The following is a 22928-nucleotide window of genomic DNA, read 5'->3' as shown; positions in this document are numbered from 1 at the left end:
TTATTGTCCAGATTTCGCTTCCATACATTAAGATACATAAAGTATACAATACATTAGCCCTTCCATACTGGTAGGGCTAATGTATTGTATACTTTTAGCCTGGTTTGTTTTTGAACTAGGTTTGGTTTAAATATAGAGTTAATTATACATGTTATTTTTAAATATTTTGCAATTTTTATGTTTATATCTTTTTCATTTTCATATGTGATCATACATCCTAGGTAGTTAAATGAATTCACCTGTTCTAAGATCTTGTTATCTATTACTATTTTAGTTCTTGCTGGATCTTGTCTTTTAAAGGCCATAGTTTTTGATTTTTCTGTTGATATTATCATGCCATAATCTTTGGATATCTCATTTAGATCTGAAATAGCTTTCTATAAGTTATCTTCAGAATTTTTAATTATTATTTGGTCGTCGGCAAAGAGGAGAGTGTTGAAGTTAACTGTAGGAGAAAGTTTAATTCCTTGATGTAAATTTTTTAAATTCCATTTTATTATTATTTCATTTAAGTAGATATTAAAAAGAGTTGTTGAGAGGGGACATCCCTGTGGGACCCCTTGGTTTATCTCTCTCGTGTATGATAGCTCGTGATTTAATCTTATTTGTATTTGATTATTTTCATATATACTTGTGATAGCTTTTAGGATATTATTTGGTATTTGTCTTTCTTTTAATATGTTAAATAATATGTTTCTTTTAACTTTGTCAAATGCTTTTTCAAAGTCACTAAATGCAATATGTGTTTCTAAATTGTATTCTCTTCTCTATTATTAATTTTTGACAAAAGGCCGGGTCTGTACATGATCGTCCTTTTCTAAATCCATTCTGTACTTCTAGAATAAAGTTTTCGGAATATTTCATTAGTTTGTTATTTAAAATTCTGCTATGTATTTTGTAACAGGAATTTAGTATACCGATACCTCTATAATTTTTAGGGTCATCTCTAATACCTTTTTTAAAGATAGGAATCACAATTGCTTTTTTCCATTCTATTGGGGGATACCAGTTGAGTAAATTTTATTTAAAAATAATAAGAGTCTTTCTTTGAATCTTGTTCCTGCGTATTTATATAGTTCTGAACCTAGCTTATCTTCTCCAGATGATTTTCCGTTTTTTCAGGCTGATTTCTAATTCTTCTTTAGTTGTTGTTTCCTTTTCATTTTCGTTAATTGTTTGCCAGTTGTCTTTTTTAAAATATTTGTCTGTCCACAGTTCTGTGTAGTAATTTAGAAATTCTTCTAATTTCAATTCAGTGTTTAATTTTATGTTTTCTTTGATATCTGCATTTAAGTGTTTCAAAATCTTATATACATTGGGCCTTATTTTATATAAATCATGTTCTAAATTAGAAACAAATTTCTAATTTAGAACATTTATGTATTATGTGCAATGAGTAATATGCGATCATTGCATACTTCGACTAGTTATCAACAATATCAAGAAGTCAGTAATAAGACCTTGCTTACCATTATGCTGCAGTTTTTTTTTTATTAAGTTCATAATATGAAGCTAAAGAAATATACAATGGTCTCGTGACTTTTCCGGAGCATTCCATTGAGGGATCATGCCAGCCTGGCTGGCCAAGTGGTTAGCGTATCCGCTCTCCAGCCAAAAGGCTGTAGGTTCGAATCCCACCATGGGCATGGATGTTTGTGATTGTCTGTTGATAAAACTAGTGGTGGTGGGCAGCAGTAGATGGCGCTGGTGTAGTTGCAGTTGTAGTTGGTGGATTGAGTAGTGGAGAGAGTAGAGCAGGTGTCTTCCCTCGATGAGTCTATGGACTCCCTAGAGCTGTCTAATAATAATAATAATAATTTTCCGTAAAATAACTTTCTAACTTTCTTGCTAAGTCCAGTTCTTCTGCTAATTTCTTTAAACTGAATTCTCATTGGATTCATCACAATCAGAATCTTCAGAAGAACTTTCCCCACCATTTGGTTCGATGTCATCTATTAATTGTATTAGTTCCTTCTCATTTAAATCTATTTCCCAATCAATTAATTCACTAATTTCGTTTTCAACCATATCGTATGTAACGCTTCAAAAAATAAAGTGCTCAGCTTGAGATTAACACACTTATGATTTTTAATGTGCTTTCCTTGCAGAAACCAAGACAATTTTCAACAATAAACACTTTATGCGATAAACAGTTGACATAAATGTGTGCTGAAGGGTATTTCCCCTAATATAAATTCGCTACTTATAATTACATGTGCAATACGGGCAGACACAAATTTTACGAAGATCAAATTTGATTTTTAAATCGCGCAGTGAAGAATGTGTGAAAAGATAAAGGGTTACTACAATTTGTAGAGGGAATTACAAACTCCCTCATTTAAGGAGTTTGTGATTCCGCGTTATATCAAAACTGCTTTGTATAAGTACCGCGTTATACGAGGGTTACATGTACTTGGTGGGCAGTAGATGGCATTGGTGTAGATAGTAGTTGCAGTTCACGGTAGTTGGTGGAGATGGAGAGTTGCAGAGTAGGTTCCCTCCCTCGATGAATCTTTGGACTCCTTGTAGGTGTCATATAATAATAACAAAAGTTTATTATTGGTTATTGTGTAATTTTGTTGTTTGTACTTATGTTATAGGTACCATTAAAGAATATATGTCCCCCATACTAGCTGTTGTTTCTTCAACGTATTCACGCTAGATGAACTAACCCACTTCAGTAGGCAAGCTGTATAATTCACTCACTGCTCTGAGTGAAAAAATCTGTTTCTCACTCGAACTTTTTCATTCACACGAACTTAACTTCCATTGGAAGTTAAGTTCGTGTGAATGAAAAATTTCCTCAACCAGTATTCTATTACTCTTTCTCCTGTTTTCCAGTGTCTACCCCCTCTCTCCCATATACTACTTCCTGATAACCAAGTCAAGTTTATATTCCACTATGCAATATTCTCCAAATTACTTATCAGCCTTCCATCTGATATCTTATCAAATCAAATGCTGTAGCAAAGTCCAACAATACCATAGTGTGTCCTTTCCTTTATCCAACTCAGCCATAATGTTGTTATAAAATATGAACAAAATGCTTAGACATGACTTTTCTTTAGTAAACTCATGCTGTTCCTTGCAGAATTATTATATCTGATTTTAATGTCCACTTGACTATCATAAATAACTACTATGGCTGTCATTTTATGTTAAATACATACACCCTCTGTCCAAAAATAAACCGAACTTTTGATAGAAAATAAAATGCAGGCCAATTATAATTATTCAAATAATTTATTTCAATCAATATACTCTCCCTCAGCTTCGATACAGCATTTGGCATGGTCAATTGATTTGTTAAATGAGTTTTTTATATCGGTTTTTGGGATACTGTTGAGGGTCGTGGTTACTGCCGCTTGAGCATTTTCAATGGTGTCGTATTGCTTTCCTTTCATCGGCAATTGAAGTTGGGAGAAGAGAAAGAAGAGTCACAGGGTGCTAAAGCAGGTGAATTCGACTAGTGATCCACCACGCAAACTTGGTTTTTGCTCAAAAGCTGTCTCACAATGTTCGAATGATGAGATGGTGCATTATTGTGCAAAAGTGATCAGCTGTCTGCATCATGATATTCATGCCATATCGACGAATTCTCGCTATCAATCGCAAGTGATTGATAGCTAGATAAAACTCACCATTGTCCGTTTGGCCAGGTGGAACGAATTCTTCATGGATAATGCCCTTGGAATCATAGAAACAAATCAGCATTGTCTTTATTTGATTTCTCCAAGCGACTTTTTTTTTTTTTTTTTTTTTTTTTTTTCGGATGCCCCACTTCTGGTGGTCTTCACTCAGCACTGGAGCTTTGTTTAGAGCTCATACTCAAAATACCATGTTTTGAGTATGAGCTCTTCCTCATTTCGAGGAAGTTTGAGTCCTTACGAGCGGTTTTAATGAGGTCTTTGTAGTGTTCAGTTCGATAAATCTTTTGGTCGTTGGTCAACTTGTGGGGAATAAATCGCGAATTCAATTTATGAAGGCCCAAACTCTCGGTCAAAATGTTGTGCACAGTTTATTTTGTCATTCCCAATTCATCTTCAATCAATCTCACAGAGGATTTTGGGTTTTCTTTGATGAAATCACTCACTTTTTGGATTTAACTTTGCTTGGTTCAGTTTTTGGATGGCCCAGCTTTCCGTCATCCTCAAGCGTCTCGCGACCACTTTGAAATCGCTTAAACCACTTGCAAACTTGAGTATGGGATAAGCATTCATCACTGTATGCTTTTGAAGCATTTGATGTGTTTCAGTAAAACTTTTACCAAATTTAACACAAAAGTCAATCGCAGCTCTCTGTTTGCAACTCATTTTTCCGACCATTCGTCAAAACACACTTTCACTCTTGGCACTATAATTCGACTTCTAATGAAACAAATGTCATAAACAGTTGACACAACACTAATGAAGGTTGCCGCTTTTATTATTATTATTCGTGACATCTCCAAGGAGTCCGAAGACTCATCGCGGGAGGACACCAGGTGGCGCCATTAGTTTCTTTTATTTTCAAAAAGTTCAGTTTCTTTTTGGACAGAGGGTGTATAATTGATAGGTTGATTTAAGAAGCAAATTGATTGGTTCAAGTCAGTTGGGAGGAACAAGTGGAGTTGCCTAGAGAGAGGGGCTTTCTCCATCTAATGCATACTAACTTTGCCTTGTGTGATCAGACAATAAGGATAAAATTTGAACTGATTCTTTTTAGGTAGTGACAATTTTTTACCAGTTTGGAAGACCATTTAGCCATGGAGACATCTTCCTAGGGTATATGCTAAGACACAATGATAACAATTTGATAAACTTATAACATTAGTTTTGTATGATGCAGCTATCAAAATATAAAATTTATCTTTAAGTAGTCATTGCATTTATTTAATTGTTAACTGGTTATCTTAATTTATTGAGCACCATGCATAGATTTGAAGTATAGCAGATATAGTACAATTTTTGTATAAAATAAGTATTTTAATAATATGACTACATTTTAGTGTAATAAATTTTCAAAAAAAATTATTTTTATAGCTTGGAATATTATCCTATGTTTTTGACTTTTCTGATGTCAGGCGGTATATCCTGTCCTGTAAGTGTTCAGCATTTCTTTAAAGACATTAATCAAAAAAATCTAAGTGATCATATCTAATATTTAAATAATAAGATTATTTTTAACCTTTTGAAAATTTTGCCTAATCTGGAATTATTAAGACTTTATTGAATTGTCGAACATATTTTTCAGACTTATGTGGAAAGTGATTCTTGACAGAATTTATATCGTGCTTATCCTGTGAAGGGAGTGTGCAATGTATTAATAGGGATACAAAGAGCAATTTCATACGAGGAATTTATCTATGTAATTAGCTTAATTGTGAAGCTATTTATATGCAGACTTTTTTTTTTTTTTTTGATTACACAGGAGATGAAAATAAGAATATAATTTCTTGTCAAGTATAACAACATTATTTGTTTTTATACCTTTTCTTATAATTGTGTCATGTGAAAATTTGAATGTTTTCAGAGAAATACAGTATGACAAGTGGCAAATAAGGATATTAAAGTATTAAGGACCATCCTTGGATTGGGAGTTTGTATACACAAAATACTGTTTTCCTTTATGGATAGATTGCAGTTTTAAACTATGCTAATCTGAATGGCCAAGCAGTTTAGCTTCCACCTTCTACTGGGTGCAAATCCTTGCATCAGGATTAGTGGCGGCTCATGGCTTAAAATCGTGGGGGTGCCGCAACTTTCAAAATATACATAGCATTGTTAGTGTTTGGATAAAATATTAGTGTAAAAATTAGTGTTTGGGTAAAATATCAAAATTATGGTAAAAATTTAAAAAAAAATTAAACATGAAAAAATATTGTTTATTATCTATAAAATTATACAGTTTGGTATAATTTAAAATTACTTAAAAATAAAATATATTCTTCTTGTTTTGTTTCATGAAAAAATATTGTTTATTATCTATAAAATTATATAGTTTAGTATAATTCAAAATTACTTTAAAATAAAATCCGTTATCATAACTTCTTAGACTACTCTAAAACTTTTGACTGTATTGAGCATGTGAAACTGTGGGAAGTAATGAAAAGAATGGGTTTTCCTCAACACACTATCAGGTTGATAGCCAACTTGTATAAGGAGCAACAAGCCACTGTAAGAACAGGTGTTGGATTGATTGACTGGCTTCAAGTTGGAAAAGGAGTTAGGCAAGGTGTTTGCTTTCCCCCCCCCCCCACTTGTTTAGTATATATGCGGAGGACATAATGCGTGAAGCATTGGATGAGCTCAGGACAGGAATTAGGATCGGAGGTAGATTGATCAGTAATCTGAGGAATGCTGCTGATGATACAGTACTCCTTTGTAATGACATGGAAGAACTAGGACTAATTCTTGACAAAGGACTTCAACTCAATCCTAGCAAGACAAAGATTATGGTTTTCAAAGGAAATACAAATAGAGAAGCTCTTGAGAAACAAATGTACCTTAATGGAGAAAGAATTGAGGAAGTCAGCAAGTTTGAGTACCTGGTATCCATTATTAATGTGAAGAATTGCTGTTCAGAAGATGTCAGAAAAAGGTTAGGAATGGCTAAAACAACAGTCAGAGACCTGTCTAAAATCAGGAAGGATGGATCTATATCCATGGAAACAAAGTTGAGAATTTTGGATGCAGTTGTTTTTCCAACAGCGACTTGTGGATGTGAGACTTGGAACCTAAAGAAGTCAGATAAGAAACAGATCTCTGCTTTTGAGATGTGGTGTTACTGAAGGCCGTTGAGGATATCATATACTGAAAGGCATACAAATGAATGGGTGTTAGAAAAGATCAGCAGAACTTTAAGACTTCTTAAGGATATTGACAGAAGAAAGTTAAAATATTTTGGACACATAAAAAGGATGAAAGGGGGACTTCTCAGAACAGTAATAGAAGGTAAAGTTCCTGGAAAAAGAGGCAGGGGTAGACCATCAATGAGATGGATGGATGGCGTGTGTGGAGTGACTGATCTTCAGAGAGTTGAGGCCGCCAGAAAAGCAAACAACAGGACTACATGGAGAGGCCTGGTGTGGCACATCACCGAGCATTGGAGTGACCATACGGCATCTGTAGATGCCCAGTGAAGATAGTAGTAGTATCATAACTCCAATAATGTTCTAAAATAAAAACTATAACAAATGTTTTGTCTTTAATTGTAATGTCCAAATGTTTAAAGAGATGGAGTAAACACGATAAGCACCATGAACACTCTACTACTGGTGCAAATTGCATACAAACAACAGTGGAACTGCGCGACGGACAGTGCCGCATTACGTAAGCATATGCACTATGACGTGCATATGCTTGCACATGTAGCAAATACTAGCAATGTGACACTGTGGTAAACACAGTGCTGCTGCGTCCTTTGCCCTCCTAAGTGCTACAGGATGGATTTTTATTATTTTTTATACAAAATAAGAGAATTGTATAGGATCGTTGATGATAAAATTAAATATTACAATCAAATGTAAAAGGAATTAATAAATATATTTATATATCGAGAAAAATTGGGGGTGCTATAGTTCCGCAGTGCCTATGCACGAGCTGCCGCTGATCAGGGGCTCCACTTCATGGATGATTTTCATTGCTTAGCACCACCACCGCATTCTGTGTGGAGGTCTACATAAGTCACATTTGGTGTCCAAAGCATGATTCTCATTAAATTTAGTCCTATGTCATTAATGTGCTGCAAGCTCTCACCCTTTATGGACAAGATTGCCATTAAAAAATGATGAAATTAACAGTTTGTTTGCTTAATGAAAAATTTAATGGGAAAACTTTTATTAAAAACAACAGAAATTATTGATAGTCTGGGTTGTGAAGTGGATATTGCACAGCTTTATATGATAAAAGATAAACAACAGTGATTACTGTTTTCACTCTTCTGATCCAAACATCTGCTCTAAGCAAATAACTCAAATAATCCTTGTTGGGTCTTCATCTCTTACTTCACACAAAACCACTATCCAGATTATGATTCTCCACTATGCTAAAGCAGACCAGCATATCTTAAATGACTGAAGTCAGCATTGCCAGCTTTACACTCAATCTGCTACAGCTGTTAAAAAAAAAAAAAAATAAATAAATAAAAAAAAATAATAATAATAATAATCTAAACTAAATTTTAAGGGCCACATACAAAAACTTGTCTTCTATTCAGGTGACAGTCAAGCATTCTGATCCTTCAGTAAGATTGTTGAGCACAAATTCTGTGGTAATATCACTTCAAGTGAATGCTGATATCTTGGCAGTGGGCTTCTTCTCCAACTCTTGCACTGATTAAGGAAAAACACCACCTACTATTCCACAAACAACCCACTGTACTTTGATATTTCATCAGAAAAATCCTCATTACGTTGGATATTCTGAGATCATCCATAATTTAGCTGTTATCAGCAGTGCCATTTAGTTTGAAAGACCTGGATTTGAATCCATTTAGGACACAAAGAACATTTATAAGTACCTTTCAACTAAATGCAAGTTAGCCAGTTCATATGGAAATGGAAGAGTTTTTTTTCCTCCCAGGAACTTGGGTCATTCCACAAAACAAAGTAGCCAGATAACACAATTAAGACATGATACATTGGCTTCAGAGTCATAATTGCTGTTGCGATAATTCCAAATAACACAGCTGGATACCAATAAGGTTCCTGGTGCAAATGGCATCATCCTCCAGTTCACTCAGAATGTGCAGTAATCTATATTAAACCATTTCTAAAAGATACGTCATCTAATAGACCAGCGTTTCCCAAACTATGTTCTGCGGAAAGAGAAGGAGTGTTCTGTGAAAAATTATCAAAATTAACAGCCTAGAATGGTTTTAAATGCTGTGATAAGTTCAAACATGTTTGAAAATCAGGCACTCCTCACTTTGCATGTGGATTGTGCTATTAAGTCCAGTGCGCACTGGTCTTGACTCAGCTGCCCACGGTTTTCGACACCTCTGAGTGCGAGTGAAGTATGGTGGTACCTATTCTAGGAAACGTGTGGTCACAAGCAAAGTCAATGCGATGCACTGCAGCCCGGCACGCCTGTAGTGTGCGTCGTCGCATTTTTGTGATGTGATACAGTTTGCTGTGGCAATAGCACGTGTGCTTAGTTTTACGTTGAATACGAGACTGATGATACTCGACTCTAACCAAGGTGTTCCATTAAAATTTCAGGATTTGTGAAGTGTTCCATTGTAGGAAAAGTTTGAGAAACCCTGTAATAGACTGTCATCCCATTCTTATCTCAGTCTTCTAGAAAAGTGGAGATCAGAAACAATCACTAGTATGAATTCTGCCATTCTTATTCCACTTTTAAAAATAAGCTATGAAAAATTTATAAAAACTCAACCTTGCTTGTGTAATGTCATTCTTGACATTACTTAGATCTAGCATAAAATCCTCCTTGCCAACTTCTTATGGTCTGCATTTAGTCCACACTCTTTCTCTTATACGTTATGACATTCTCACTTGCCACAAATCCTATCCATAATTGCTGATGGCAGCTCACTCCATTCCTCTTTATCATTCAACAAACCATGCAGTACTCAACGATTCAGACTTCCAGATCATCTGTGAGTGATTTGTAAATAAATGTTATGTTTTAGCACTTCCAAAACACGATCCTTATTTTTTGTAAAAAAAACACTTCTAATGTCTCTCATTCACATTTGATATTTTGATCTCTAGTCAAACAATTTTTTCTTTCTTTCTTTCAGAGAAATTTGCATCATAGTTATATGAATTATTTACACAAAAATACAAAGCAAAAGTATATATGGCCTTATAATCAAATAAATATTACCTTTGCCATGTGTTTTCATGTAAATAATTAATGTAGTTTTCTCTTTTGAGACTGACTTGCATCTATAACCTTTCCTGATACAAATACATTACATTCTTGATTCCCAAAAAAACTTGGTGCTCTCTTTTGTTAAAGATGCTGCTTCTAACCTATATGACTCTTAACACTAAATTTGACATCTGTCCAACCTTAGAACACCATTCTCACACTTGGAGTGGTGCACTAAAAACCTTCCTTAGAATGTTTAATACTGTCCACAAGAGAGCAGTCTGCTTAATAGATGACTCTGGTCTCTCACGCAGATTCCCTTATAATAACATTCTCATAGATCCTGTTTGTTTATTATGCCTTTTCTATAGAAATTTTTGTGTCTCTCCACTGAACTGCTTTTCATCATTCTTCCACTTTCCTTTACACATGTAGAACGTGATCAGCTGCTGGTAGCATCCATACACTTAGTCTTCATACTTATCAAATCTAACACTATCAGCCTCCTCTTTCATTTCATATGCCTCTGTTCTTTGGAATATCCATCCGTATATTGGTTTCCCCAAGGACTATGTGCTCCACTTGTTAAAGAAATACATCAATAGATCACTTGTTTCTCTCTGGCTACTTTTCTTACACATGACATTCTTATTATAGATTTTGTGAACTTTTGTACAGGGTGGCCATAAAATAACTTTCCCTCTTTGAAGGCATCTGTAGCTAAAACCAATAAATGGAATCAGATTTTATATTGAGACTTTTGAAGGCATGGGGAGATGATTTCTGCGAAAAAAAGATTTAGTACCAAAAGTCGCTGATAGGGGAAATTTTGGTATTGCCGGAGCCTAAAACAAGTGGATAATTACGTTAAAGGCAGATAAAATGGAATAATAACATTTCGACAGTGTAAGAGACAGCTGTGTTACTCATTCCAGCTGGATATGCGGTGCGTTACAATAATAATAATTAAACTAAAACAACAACTTGCGAAAGACACAGAAATTAATGTAGTGATTGAACTCACAGGAAATAATGTTTTATTCATCAGAATCAGGGTCTCCTGGACCACATACGCGATTTTCAATGTGCTAACCTTTCTTGTGTACAACAAATTGCATCCGGTGTGCGACATGCTCTACAGCTGAGCGTAAGGAGTCTGATTGGATGTTCATAACAGCCAGTTTTATGTTCTCTTTCAAGACATGCAAGTTGGGATCGCCACCAACATAAACAATGGCATTGCACTGTTTAAGGTAAAACAACTTAACAAGTAAAGCACGCTGAGGCAAGGTGGGATGCATTTTGAGCACAATTCATCAATCATTCGAATAACTGCCTGAATGTTCCCAATCCCTTTTTACGTGGAATTGGTGGTGCTGCTGTCACGTATGCACAGTAAAATTTGCATAATCCTTTTTACCCGCATTTACTACAAATATTTGACTGCTTTCGACTCTGCCAGGGCCAAAATTTCCCCTGTCGGCGACTTTTGGTACTAAATCTTTTTTTTGTGGAATTCATCTCCCCATGCCTTTTGAAAGTCTCAATATAAAATGTGGTCTCATTCCATGTATTAGTTTTAGCTATAGATACTTCCAAAGAGGGAAAGTTAATTTATGGCCACCCTGTATATAGGGTTAATGTAAAATAAATATTTTGAAAGTGTTTTGAACTCTTTGAAATTAGAACTTCAACATTTTTAGTGGAGGGAAAACTGTTGAAATTCCTTAATTTTAAAAACATACATAACTACAATAAAGAATTAATAAAATTTAACTTAACATCCAGTTCTTTTGGTTTGTGTATTGCAAAATACATCAGTGTGGAATAACTTGGAAAATTCAAATACAGTACATTTAAACTATATTCTATAAATTATTCTTATTTTATGTGGAGTCACGAGCATGCCAAGTTGTAAATTTGCACTATTAGAATCCCTTAAAAAAACATACAGTTTCTAATAACAGTTTCCCAGATTTTGGATATAGTTCATAGTTGAGGTTTAGAATGGGGTGATGTAGGAAAACCTAAGCACTCTTTGTAAAGTTCTTCTATATCATCCTATCCTAAACATCTTTTTGTGGAGATGTTTGAATTTGCAGATGCTTCTTTGTAGCTGCTTTGCATCATTTGTAAATTTGAATTTAATTTTCCATTATTTATTCTGTACTGAAGGCTTGCACTGCATTGTTGTTGCCATACAGTGTTGCACTGCACTGCTTTGCAACAGTGTATGGTAACACATAGGATTATCAAATATCTCAGATTGGATAAGACAATCCTATTTTATTGCTTACATATGATGTCCTGTCATTGTTTTATTATTTTTAACTAATTCGTGTTTTATTTTTGTATTTAAAGATGATAATTAGCATTAATGATTGGTTTTTGTGTGTGCTATTTAAAAAATAAATTTTGAGCTCTGAATAATTTTTATTATAAATAGCGTCAAGGGAGATTTGAAGTTTCCATTGTTTTCCATTCTTTTTTTTTCATACTTCCTGATTTAAGCCAGTGACTCCAGTTTTGACCTATTCTTCTGATCAGTATAATTTTCTTTGCTTTCTAGTTTTCCATTAAGAATCTTGAAAGTGCTGCCTAATTGTTATACCTGGAATAATGGTGAGATGGGCATTTATTTTCAAGCAGTTGATCTTTGGTAAAGAAAATGAAGATGAAAGATGGCAAAGAAATAAAATGCTCTTTACTACCCCACATTGGGGTGGCAGATAGAATGGAGTGTGAACAAACAATGTGTGCTGGTAGTGCAAACTACCAGAAAGGCCACACTAGTTATGAAGGCGACATCAACATGCCTAGCTAAAGCAGGAAGCATCAGCAAGTAGGATTATCAATCCACTTGAATGATGTAAAAATAAATAAATAAAACAAACACTCAAACATATGGATGGTCTGGCTGCACAAAATGTAGCCAGACTATCCATATGGATTTGACCAGGAAAAGAGCATTGAAAAATGGAACACATTGAGGATTGGCAGTTGGAACATTCATTCTTGAAATCAAAAACAAGAAGAATTAATTGAAGAATTGGATAAGCAAAATATAAAAATAGATGCCGTTGGTATAAAGGTAGATGCCATTGGCGTAGATGATGTAGTTCACTGTAGTTGGTGGATTGTGGGTGGTGGAGATAGAGTTGTAGAGTAGGTGCCCTCCCTCGATGAGTCTTTGGACTCCCTGAATGTGTCAAGTAATGATAATGATGGTGATGATCTGATAAAAGAAATAAAAGTAAGAATATAAATTCGTAGTCCAACCAGTATTAATTTACACATGTGAAACAAGAATAGAAACATCAAAAGTATACAACAGATACACTTCATGCAAAATGAAAAACTAATAAAAATATTTAATAAAATGAAATTTTAATAGAATAAAAAATGAAAAGATTTATGGGTTATAACCCATAAATGCATTGATAAAAAAAACGAGATCAGAATTTAATAATGATAGTAATAGAATTTATTCAAAATGAATTGTTAAATTAGCAAGAGACTGGAGACCAAATACAAAAAAGACTATATGAGGCTATGTGGCTCATTCTTTGATAATTACAAAAAAAGACTAATTGTAGACACAAAAAAATGAACAGACTGTTTCTATTCAAATATTGTAAGATGCTTAAAGCATGAAAGAAAATTATGAAAGTCTTGCTTACATGAAGTAATAGCAGTAGTGATAATTCAGTGAAACATTGCCTCTGTTAAACCAACTAAAAATAATTTATTACGTAAGTGCAATGTCTTCGACCCAAAATGTATAATCTTGCATTTAGCAACAACGTTAAACCGGCACGTATTAATATTTTTCCATAGAATTGGCCTGTTCAAGTCAGCCTACTGGATCTATCATAAATGTCCCTTATCCAATCTAACTTAGCATCACTGCCTGCACATAATTGTTTTCCTCCAGACCATTCTTAACATCATTTGGTGGATTGGTAGAGCCTCTGCTACTAATGGCTCACGCAAAAAGTTAAGCAAGTTTGAGCGCAGTTAGTAGTTGGAAGGAAATCAATCATTCGATGCTGTTGGCACACTCTCCCTCGATGAGTCTTTGGACTCCCTGGAGGTGTCACATAATAATAATAATTATCATAAATTTAGTTTAATCCTTTATCCAAGTGTGAGCAAACAAAGTTTGTGCCTAAAAATATCTTCAGGACTCGGGTAAGGTAGCACAACATCGAGCAAATCGTAACAAAGGTGGACCAAGCTAACATTACTCCTATCTTAGTATCTCCCATAATGCAAAACACATCTCCTTGCGGTTATGTATAATGTTATACATTAAGGGAAGGGCCACTACCCAGACTAGTTTTGACCTCTATTGAGGTCTCTTCAGTGGGAGCCAGGCCCAGAAGTGGAGATACCAGGCAGAAGCAATTGTTAAGTTCTGAATGAAACTAAAATTAAATTAACGTTTCCTACGGAATTAACATGGGTTTACATCTTTGATTCACATATTGATATATAGGGCTTACCAAAGTATTACTAAATTGAGGATATTTTTTTACTACTTTATGTTATAAGGTAAAATATTGTAAATTGTTTAATGTTTAAACCTTGCTGTTTTTGTGTAAGTACTTACAAATTGCTGGGAGAAAAGATAATCCGATTAAGTAAAAGTGGCCGGAATCTAAACACGTGCTACATGTACACATGCACCCTTTAGGTAAGCATGTAGTCCCCCCCCCCAACACACACACTCAGAAGAGTACACTAGATTTCCATGTGTGGTGCCAAGTACTGGGTGACGTAGGGTGACATGGAAAAAGGGGAGAAGGAATCGGTAGCGTGAGATTTAAAAAGTCGTTACAGTGCCCAAAAAAAAGGCGCGCTTACTCTTATGCTCTTGGACTCATGCTCTGGTGTGTTGGAACCTCCTCGTTGCTCCTTCTCGTCCCTCGCTTTTCGACACGGATTCGAAATAAAGACCGAGGAACCATGCCATGAAATTCCTGAAAGTTTACCGGTCAGCGATCAGCCCAGCGGAAGGAAATCTCCGATATTTCTGGAGATATCATTACGATGTTGTGCCAGTTGACCAGTGAACAACATATACCTACTTTCGGCAGCAGAGATAAGTACAGCTCAGACCCTTGAAGACTGCCTCAGAAAAAGCAGAATGAACTGGGAATTGAAAGTGATTGTCCAGTGGTAATATGTGAAGTGGCCAAACAGTTCCCCAGCAGTTGGTAATGTACAGTTTTATGTGTTAATAAGTAATTGTGTATAAGAAGAAAGTTTGTAATTATAGGAAGGACTCTAGAGATAATATTCTCTTTATAATAGAGTGGTTATGAAATTTTAGTGAAAGAATTATTGTAAGAGCATGTGGAGCTAAATTAGAGATTCAGTCAGCGAATATCCTTAGTATTGAAGAGTATAGAAGAGTATGTTTGATCTATCAAGTAGAAGTTGTAAACTATATATGAAGTTCTTTGTTTTGCAAGTTATGATAGAGAGGTTAAATAATTAATGCTCATTCCTTAGAAATTGTAGATGTTTTATTAGTGTATATTTATAAAGTGTAAGATGCTTCAATTGTAATTAAATGTTTTGCTTTTTAAATTTAACTGGTGCCTTGCCTGATTTTCTCCTCTATTGCACTTTCTCATAAAATTCAGACCACAACGGGAGATAAGTTAAATAGGGAGGCTATGACTGCATAAATAAGTTATAGCGAAATAAGTTAGTATGCTAAACTGTGTTCTGGTTCTGCACTCTTTTAATCTAGGATTCAGGGTGGTGCAGGATAATAGAAATTTTCCCTGAATTCCAAAAAGGAATCGGATCCAGTATTGGAACAAAGGAATTGGTGTTGACCATTAGCAATTCCTTTGTCTTATATCCACTATCATTGTTCTTAAGAGTGAATAACAGCCCAGAGAGAATATTTAAATTAAAAGGGTAAATAAAGTGTTAGAGATAAATTCGTTAAGTACAAGCATATCTAGACAAAAATTTTAGAGAACAAAGAAGAAGAAGAATAAGTAAGACTTTATTAAGGCACACCAAAATTTTACACAATGGCGAGGTCATCTTTACCTATGGGAGTTGCCAAAAGGTGCGCCACCATTTTTATTAAATTGCTCTGGATTTAGAGAAAGATGTTGAAAGTTTATTTTTCATTTTGTTAGACTATAATAAATTTGTTTAATTCTTTATCCAAGTGTGAGCTAACAAAGTTTGCGCCTGAAAATATCTTCAGGACTGGAGTAAGGTAGTACAACACCGGGCAACTCGTAGCACCACTCGTTGTACTACCTTACCCCAGTCCTGAAGATATTTCCAGGCGATTGTATATGTGGCAGGAGAAAGAAGGCGGAAAACGTATATGTGCAAAATGCAGGCAATGGGAGGAACTTGGTAATTAAAAATGACCATAACTTGAGTAAGAGATGGGAGATTCTCCACGTAGAGAGATGACGGGTATGATAGAGGACGAGAGAAGTATGAATAAAATAATAGGAGTTGAGAGTATGGAAAGATTGAATGATTATGAAGTTTTAGGAGATAGTCTCAATTGGGAGGATGAATGGCAAACAAGAATGGCTGACTTACAGAGAGAGGTAGATGAACTGAAAGAGCAAGTGGAATGTCTGAGGAATGAAATGAGAAGTTTGAAAGATGAAATTAAGAGAATGGAAGAGACGAATGCAAGGCGAATCAGAGGAAGAGTGAGAGAGAGAGAGCGTTATGGGAATGAGAGAAGAGGAGAGAATAGGAACAATAGTAGAGGAGAGGGATTGAGAGAGAGTTATGAGAGTGATAGAAGAGGAGAGAATGGGAACTGTAGAAAGAGGGAATGAGAGAAAGAGAGTTGTATGAATGATAGAAGAGGTGAGAATAGGATAAGTGGACGAGAGGGAATGAGTGTCAGATATAGGAATGATAGAAGAGGAAAGAATGGAAACAGCAGGAGAGAAGGAATGAGAGGAATGCAAGGGAGCACAGGGACTAGAGATAGAGTGGTGTCAGGTAAGTAGGGGAGCACAGAAAGAAACTGTTACGAGTGAGGGATGCATGTGAGCAATCGAGGAATATGGTAGTAAGAGGTGTAATGTAGGGGACTCGATTCGTGGTGTTCAAGATAGGATGCGTGAGGAGTGTTTGCCGGGCGGAACGATAGAAAGTGTGGCTCTGGCAATTAAGAGAGGTGAAAGGGTGGATGATTGTGATGATGGGAACAAATGACTTGAGTGGTGGTGTAAATAGGGCAGTGAGAGATATGAGATTCTTGCTTGAGGCTGTATGAAAGAAGACACAGAGAGGAAAGACTGTGTGTGTGTGTGTGTGTGTGTGTGTGTGTGTGTGTGTGTGTGTGTGTGTGTGTGTGTGTGTGTGTGTGTTGTTGCCTAGGTATGATAATGTCGAGCTGAGCAGAAGAGCAGTGATATTGAATGGCATAATAGCGAGAATGTGTCAGAAGAGAGGATTCGAATATGTGGATGCTTGGAGTGTGTTTGAGAGCAGAGAGGAATTGTATGCGAGAGGCTGCCTGCATTTGAATGAGGAAGGATGTAGGCATCTGGATAGATTGCTGTTCTGAACGAGTCAGTGTGTCCCAGCGTGGGTGGTAGCAGGGATGGGTACTTGTGAGAAGGGGGACGACATCAGGTAACGTTGAGCCTAGAGGGGATAATGCTGGGTATAGAAACGATGGCATTTTTATGCTTTTATACCAATGCCAGGAGTATTCGGAATAAGGGAGAGGAATTGGTGGCACTGATAGCATCAGCCTGGCCAAAGATTATTGGGATCACAGAGACTTGGTTGACAGAACAGGATACAATAAAGGATTAGAAGTTGCTGGGTACAGCATTTTTTGGCAGGATAGGAAGGGAAAGCGTGGTGGTGCAGTACTGCTTATGATAAGTGAATACCTATATTGGAAGGCTATGACACTAATGATTTTGAAAGCATATGGTGTGAGGTGGAGGTGGGCAAGACAGGATATTTAGTGGGGTGTTGTACTACACACCAAGGAGCACAGAGGGTGGGGACCAGGAAATGTTGAGACAGTTGAGCATGGCAAGTGCAAGAAGAATGATTGTTATGGGAGATTTAACTACAGCAGTATAGATTGGAGAAATGAAGATGCATGTATCAATAAGGGAATGGAATTTCTAGAATTCTTGAGGGACAAATGTCTTAGGCAACATGTAACAGAGGGAACAAGAGGTTCAAGAGTTTTGGATTCAGTTATAGCATCAGAAGAGTTGATAATAACTGAGATGACATCTCTCCCACCAGTTGGAGAGAGTGACCATATGATTTTGACTTGGAAAATGAATAGACATGCAGGAGTATCAAAGTGATGGGAACGTATGTGGAATTATAAAGCAGGTGATTATAATAGTCTTAGACATCAACTTTCGAAGTTTTGTGGAGGGAGGAATTGGAGAAATGGGATATCATTAGTGCTTGGGAAATGGTGAAGGAATATTTGTTAGCAGCAATGGTAAGCTGTATTCCACGAGTGAAGAAGAGGACACAATTTGGAGTAAAGTGGATGACAAACAATATTAAACGGGAGCTACATGTGAAAAAGGGGCTGTGGAAGAGATATAAAGAGACAGGTGAAGAGAAGATGCATGAAGAATATAAGACACAGGCCAGATGAATGACTAGTATGGTAAGGAAGGCAAAACTGGAATATGAGAAAAGATTGGCCCTTAGATCCAAGGAAAATCCTAGGGAATTTTTTAGCTATGTGACCAGCAGGAGGAGAAATGACTGTAGAAGAATGGCATTGCGGGATAAAGATGGGAACTGATGCAGAGGACATAGTGGAATTGTTCAACGAACTCTTTATTGGAGTATTTCATCCTGGAGGAGTTAATTTGAATACTAGAGGGATAGAGCAGGTTTAGAGGTGCAGGAGGAGAGTGTGCTCCACATACTGGATACTCTGGATGTTAGTAAAGCAAGCTGTGTGACTGGATGGTATTTCACCACAAGTTTTGAGCGAATGTGCTAAGGAACTGACCGTGCCCTTGACCTGGCTTTTCGATGAAAGTCTGGCTGCGGGAAAGGTGCCCATGGAATGGAAGGAAGGAAAGATAGTGGCATTGCATAAGGGCGGTAGCAGACTGGAAGTGTCTAATTATAGGCCAGTTTGTGTGTCATCAGTAGTTAGTAAGATCTTGGAGAAAGTAGTGAGGGACCATATACAGCATTGGGCAGATGATGGTAATGTTATCAGTGAGAGTCAAACATGGATTTGTGAAGGGGCACTCTTGTTTTAGCAATATGCTAGCCTTTTATGATAAAGTTACAAGAGCATTAGGCGAGGGAAAGGCATATACTGCCATTTTCCTAGAGTTAGTAAAGGCATTTAACAGGGTGCCACATGATAAGCTGATATTCAAGTTGCAGCACATGGATCTGGATGTCAGATTGGTCAACTGGATTCAGTATTGGCTGTCTGATAGGTATGAGAGAATTGTGTATGGTGGAGCAATATCAAAGAGGCAGAAGATTACGAGTGGGGTTCCACAGGGCTCAGTACTGGGACCTATATTGTTTAACCTTTATATCAATGACATTGTCTGTGGATTGCAAGGGGATATTCAGTTGTTTGCAGATGATGCGAAGCTGGGAAGGGCTATTAGTAATAGTGCAGATGTGGTAGCCCTGCAAGAGGATTTGAATAAGCTAGATAGATGGGCAAATGAATGGGGCTGTCAGTTTAATGCAGCAAAATGTAAGGTCTTGAGGTTTGGGACACATTGATGGGACGCTACATACTCCATGGGAGGAGTTAAACTGGAGGAAGTAGGAGAGACAAGAGATCTGGGTTTGATGATTGATAGAAACCTGAAATTTAGTGGAACATATTGCAAAGGTTGTGAAGATAATGCAGAGGATTTCTGCAATAATGATCTGACCAGCAGAGATAAAATGGTTATCATTCTGCTGCAATAATGAGAAGGACACTGACCTGCAGAGATAAAATGGTTATCATTCTGTTGTATAAGACTCTGATCAGACCATACTTAGACTATTGTTCTCAGATCTGGTCCCCAGGATTTGAGGGGATAAATTAACTGTGGAAAGGGTACAAAGGCAGATAACAAAGATGGTGTTGGGACTGTGCAATGTTAGTTATGAGGATCAGCTGAGGGAGTGTGAACTGTAGAGTTTGGTGGATAGAAGAAGGAGGGGTGATATGATTGAGACTTTTAAACTGTTGAGAGGTGGTTACAGGGTTAACACTGGGGAGTTCTTTCGCTCAGCAGGAAGGAGTAATGACAAGGGGCCATCCCTGGAAGTTACGAAAGGAAACTGAGAAAGAGGGTGAGGAGTGGTTTCTTTGAATGGAGGGTGGTTGAACCATGGAATGCATTGCCTGATGGAGTGGTGAGAGCAAGAACTGTCAATGCATTTATGGAGTGGTATGATAGACTGTGTTTCCTAGGAGGGACCTCCCTCGATGAGTCTTGATAGACTTGTGTTTCTTAGAAAGGACCTCCCACGATGAGTCTTTTAACTCTATGAAGGCCTGAATAATAATAATAGCCTGTATGGGAGTTAGCTCATTGCTTATGCTTGGATAAAGGATCAAGGATGAAAATAAGAATATAATTTAAGTATAAACTATCTCTTTTTCTTGTCCCATACCTATTAAGTCTTTTGATTTTGTGTTTTTAAAAATCTAATCCTAGTAATGCTGTTTTCCAATACTTGCACTGTAATAATTTGTGGCATTCTTTTCCTATAATAATTTGTGGCATTCTTTTCCTATAACTCAATATTTAAGAAGGAATGATTTATATTTGAATTTGAAACATAAAGGAATTTACCTAAATCCAAGCCTGCCAGTTGACTTGGAAGTAGGTGATGTTGGTGTCCTTTCACTGCACGTGCGTGCACACACACACAAAACAGATTTTTGAGTGATATAATAATTCTAGAAGAGAAAAAAAAAAAGGTGCTTGATATAATTTGTTGTGGATAAATTGTTTTTACTTAGGTGATTATTGTCTATAAATTTTTAGAAAATTTCAGCAGTAGCTGGTGTGGTATATTTGTTGGGGAGAATTGCCTATGCTGTTGGATATTCAACCGGAGGTAAGAATCACTTTATTTTAAAATGTTATTGTGTTATGTGTATATTTAGAACAATTTCCCAAAGTGTGGTATGCATACCCTGAGAGGTATATAAAAATAATTTTGCAATAATAAAAAAAAAAAAAATTAAAGAAATGTTTCTCTTAGCATGTATCAACTGACCTTTGTTAGAGCTGTGTCTGATTGAAAGCACAACATGGTTCAAACTATTTGCATTACTATTTTTTATGTTCAAATAGTTTGAACTACACAATGAGAACTTTTTGCTAAATTTTTAAATTTCATTTGTCTCACTAAATTTTTTGTACTAGGAAAATTTTTAAATTTCATACATTTTATTTCTACTCTACAAATACTTGATTCATATAACTAAAAATGTATTTAATAATAATTTTTTTGGATTCATAATTTATTATAACAGATGTTTAAAAAATACCTTTAGAATTATTTGTGTATGTGTATACTTTTCTCAAATCCCTGAGAGGGAGTTCACTAGTCGTTCTATATTGGGAAAGTTTGGGAAACATCGATTTAGGGCATTCAGAAAGATAATCTACTGCAATTACAACACATTGGCAATGTTGTAACTACAGATTATGGCACATTTAACTGTTATAATACAAGGTTGATGTAGTGAAATTGGGGGGGGGGGGGGTAAGACTAACCCCATTCCCAAACAACAACTAACCATACATAAAGCATACAGGACAACATTTAAAAAATACAAATGCAAACAGTAATAGGAAACATGTAACAAAAAAGAAAAGAGAACTAGAAGAAATGAATAAACAGTATTAAGAAACATGTACAACAATAAAGAGCCAAGAGGCTATTTTTCCGGTGATATAAATTAAGTTAAGGGGATAATAAATCCCATATTATTTTACAGCCGGATATGAAACTCAGAGATAGAAATCTAAGAGTTTCATGCCGAAGAACTATCGGCGAGTCCAAGTGTAAGTCATCACTTGGGTAGTACAACACTATGGCAACTCGTGTCAAAGGTGGAGCAAGCTCCGTCATTATTCTTAATATTTTCTCTTTATCATAGTAATAATAATATATGGGTACACCGGTCTGGCAATTCGTTAGTAGGGTATATGTAAGTTCAGTTCACTTAAACCTTGGCATTTCAGGTCTACCTACTCACTGATGAGATCTCAATAAAGGTCGAAACCAGTCTGGGTAGTGACCTCTCCTCATAATGTAAAACAATAATACATCTCCTAGGAGCTGCAGTTTACATTATGAGAAAATATTAAGGATAGTGATGGAGTTTGCTCCACCTTTGACACGAGTTGCCATAGTGTTGTACTACCCAAGTGATGACTTACGCTTGGACTTGACGATAGTTCTTTGGCATGAAACTCTTAGATTTCGATCTCCGAGTTTCATACCAGGCTGTAAAATAATATGGGATTTATTATCCCCTTAACTTAAACATGTAACAAAGAAGAGGACTAGAAGAAATTCTGAAATTATCAAAATGAAAATCCAGAATGAACATTTAAATTTTTGAAACGTAATATTAACTTATATTGATTTCGCTTACCTCAAATCTTCATCGCAAACTAAATACATGCAGTCTGTACCATTAAAATAAAAAAAACAGCTCATAAACTTCAGCAGTTAAAAACTGTAATTAGTCACTGCCAACTATAAAGAAAAGGTAGATACAAGTGATTAACAGCTGGTCTAGGTTAGTCAGCCTAACAAGAGGGGGGGAGTGATTGGCACAGCTAGTATGAACAAGTTAGCTTTCTAATCAAACAGAGACTTAATGTCTATTGTGTCCTTATTTTCTTTGTAATTATTGGCCAGTTATAAAGTTGAATGATTATTGAAATTTTCAGGCTATTTTTGAATTTAATGGTACAGACTTTACATATGCAGATCACTCTGAAGATTTCAGGTGGAGGATACGCCAGCCTTGTTGGTCAAGTGGTTAGTGTATCTGCTTACCAGCCAAAGGACTGTGGGTTCGAATCCTGCACAGATATTTATGATTGTCTG

At 36.1% G+C, this 22928-nt stretch overlaps 1 protein-coding gene across 3 annotated transcripts in view; it reads left to right on the top strand.

The window, feature by feature from the left end:
- LOC150096142 (glutathione S-transferase 3, mitochondrial-like) overlaps positions 1 to 22928 on the top strand; it is a 77246-nt gene that overhangs the window by 40384 nt on the left and 13934 nt on the right. For all 3 annotated transcript variants that reach the window (XM_090409134.1, XM_090409136.1, XM_090409135.1), the window contains exons 4-5: positions 5022 to 5079; positions 20843 to 20915. In XM_090409134.1, the coding sequence (XP_090265260.1) occupies positions 5022 to 5079; positions 20843 to 20915 (131 nt within the window). The remainder of the gene's footprint in view (positions 1 to 5021; positions 5080 to 20842; positions 20916 to 22928) is intronic.

This window comes from Typopeltis vanoorti, chromosome 19 (genome assembly GCF_054136105.1).
Source record: "Typopeltis vanoorti isolate ZY-2024b chromosome 19, IOZ_Tvanoo_1.0, whole genome shotgun sequence".
NCBI lineage: Eukaryota > Metazoa > Arthropoda > Arachnida > Uropygi > Thelyphonidae > Typopeltis > Typopeltis vanoorti.
Note: the sequence above shows the minus strand (reverse complement) of the source record. Positions and strands in the feature narration are given on the sequence as shown.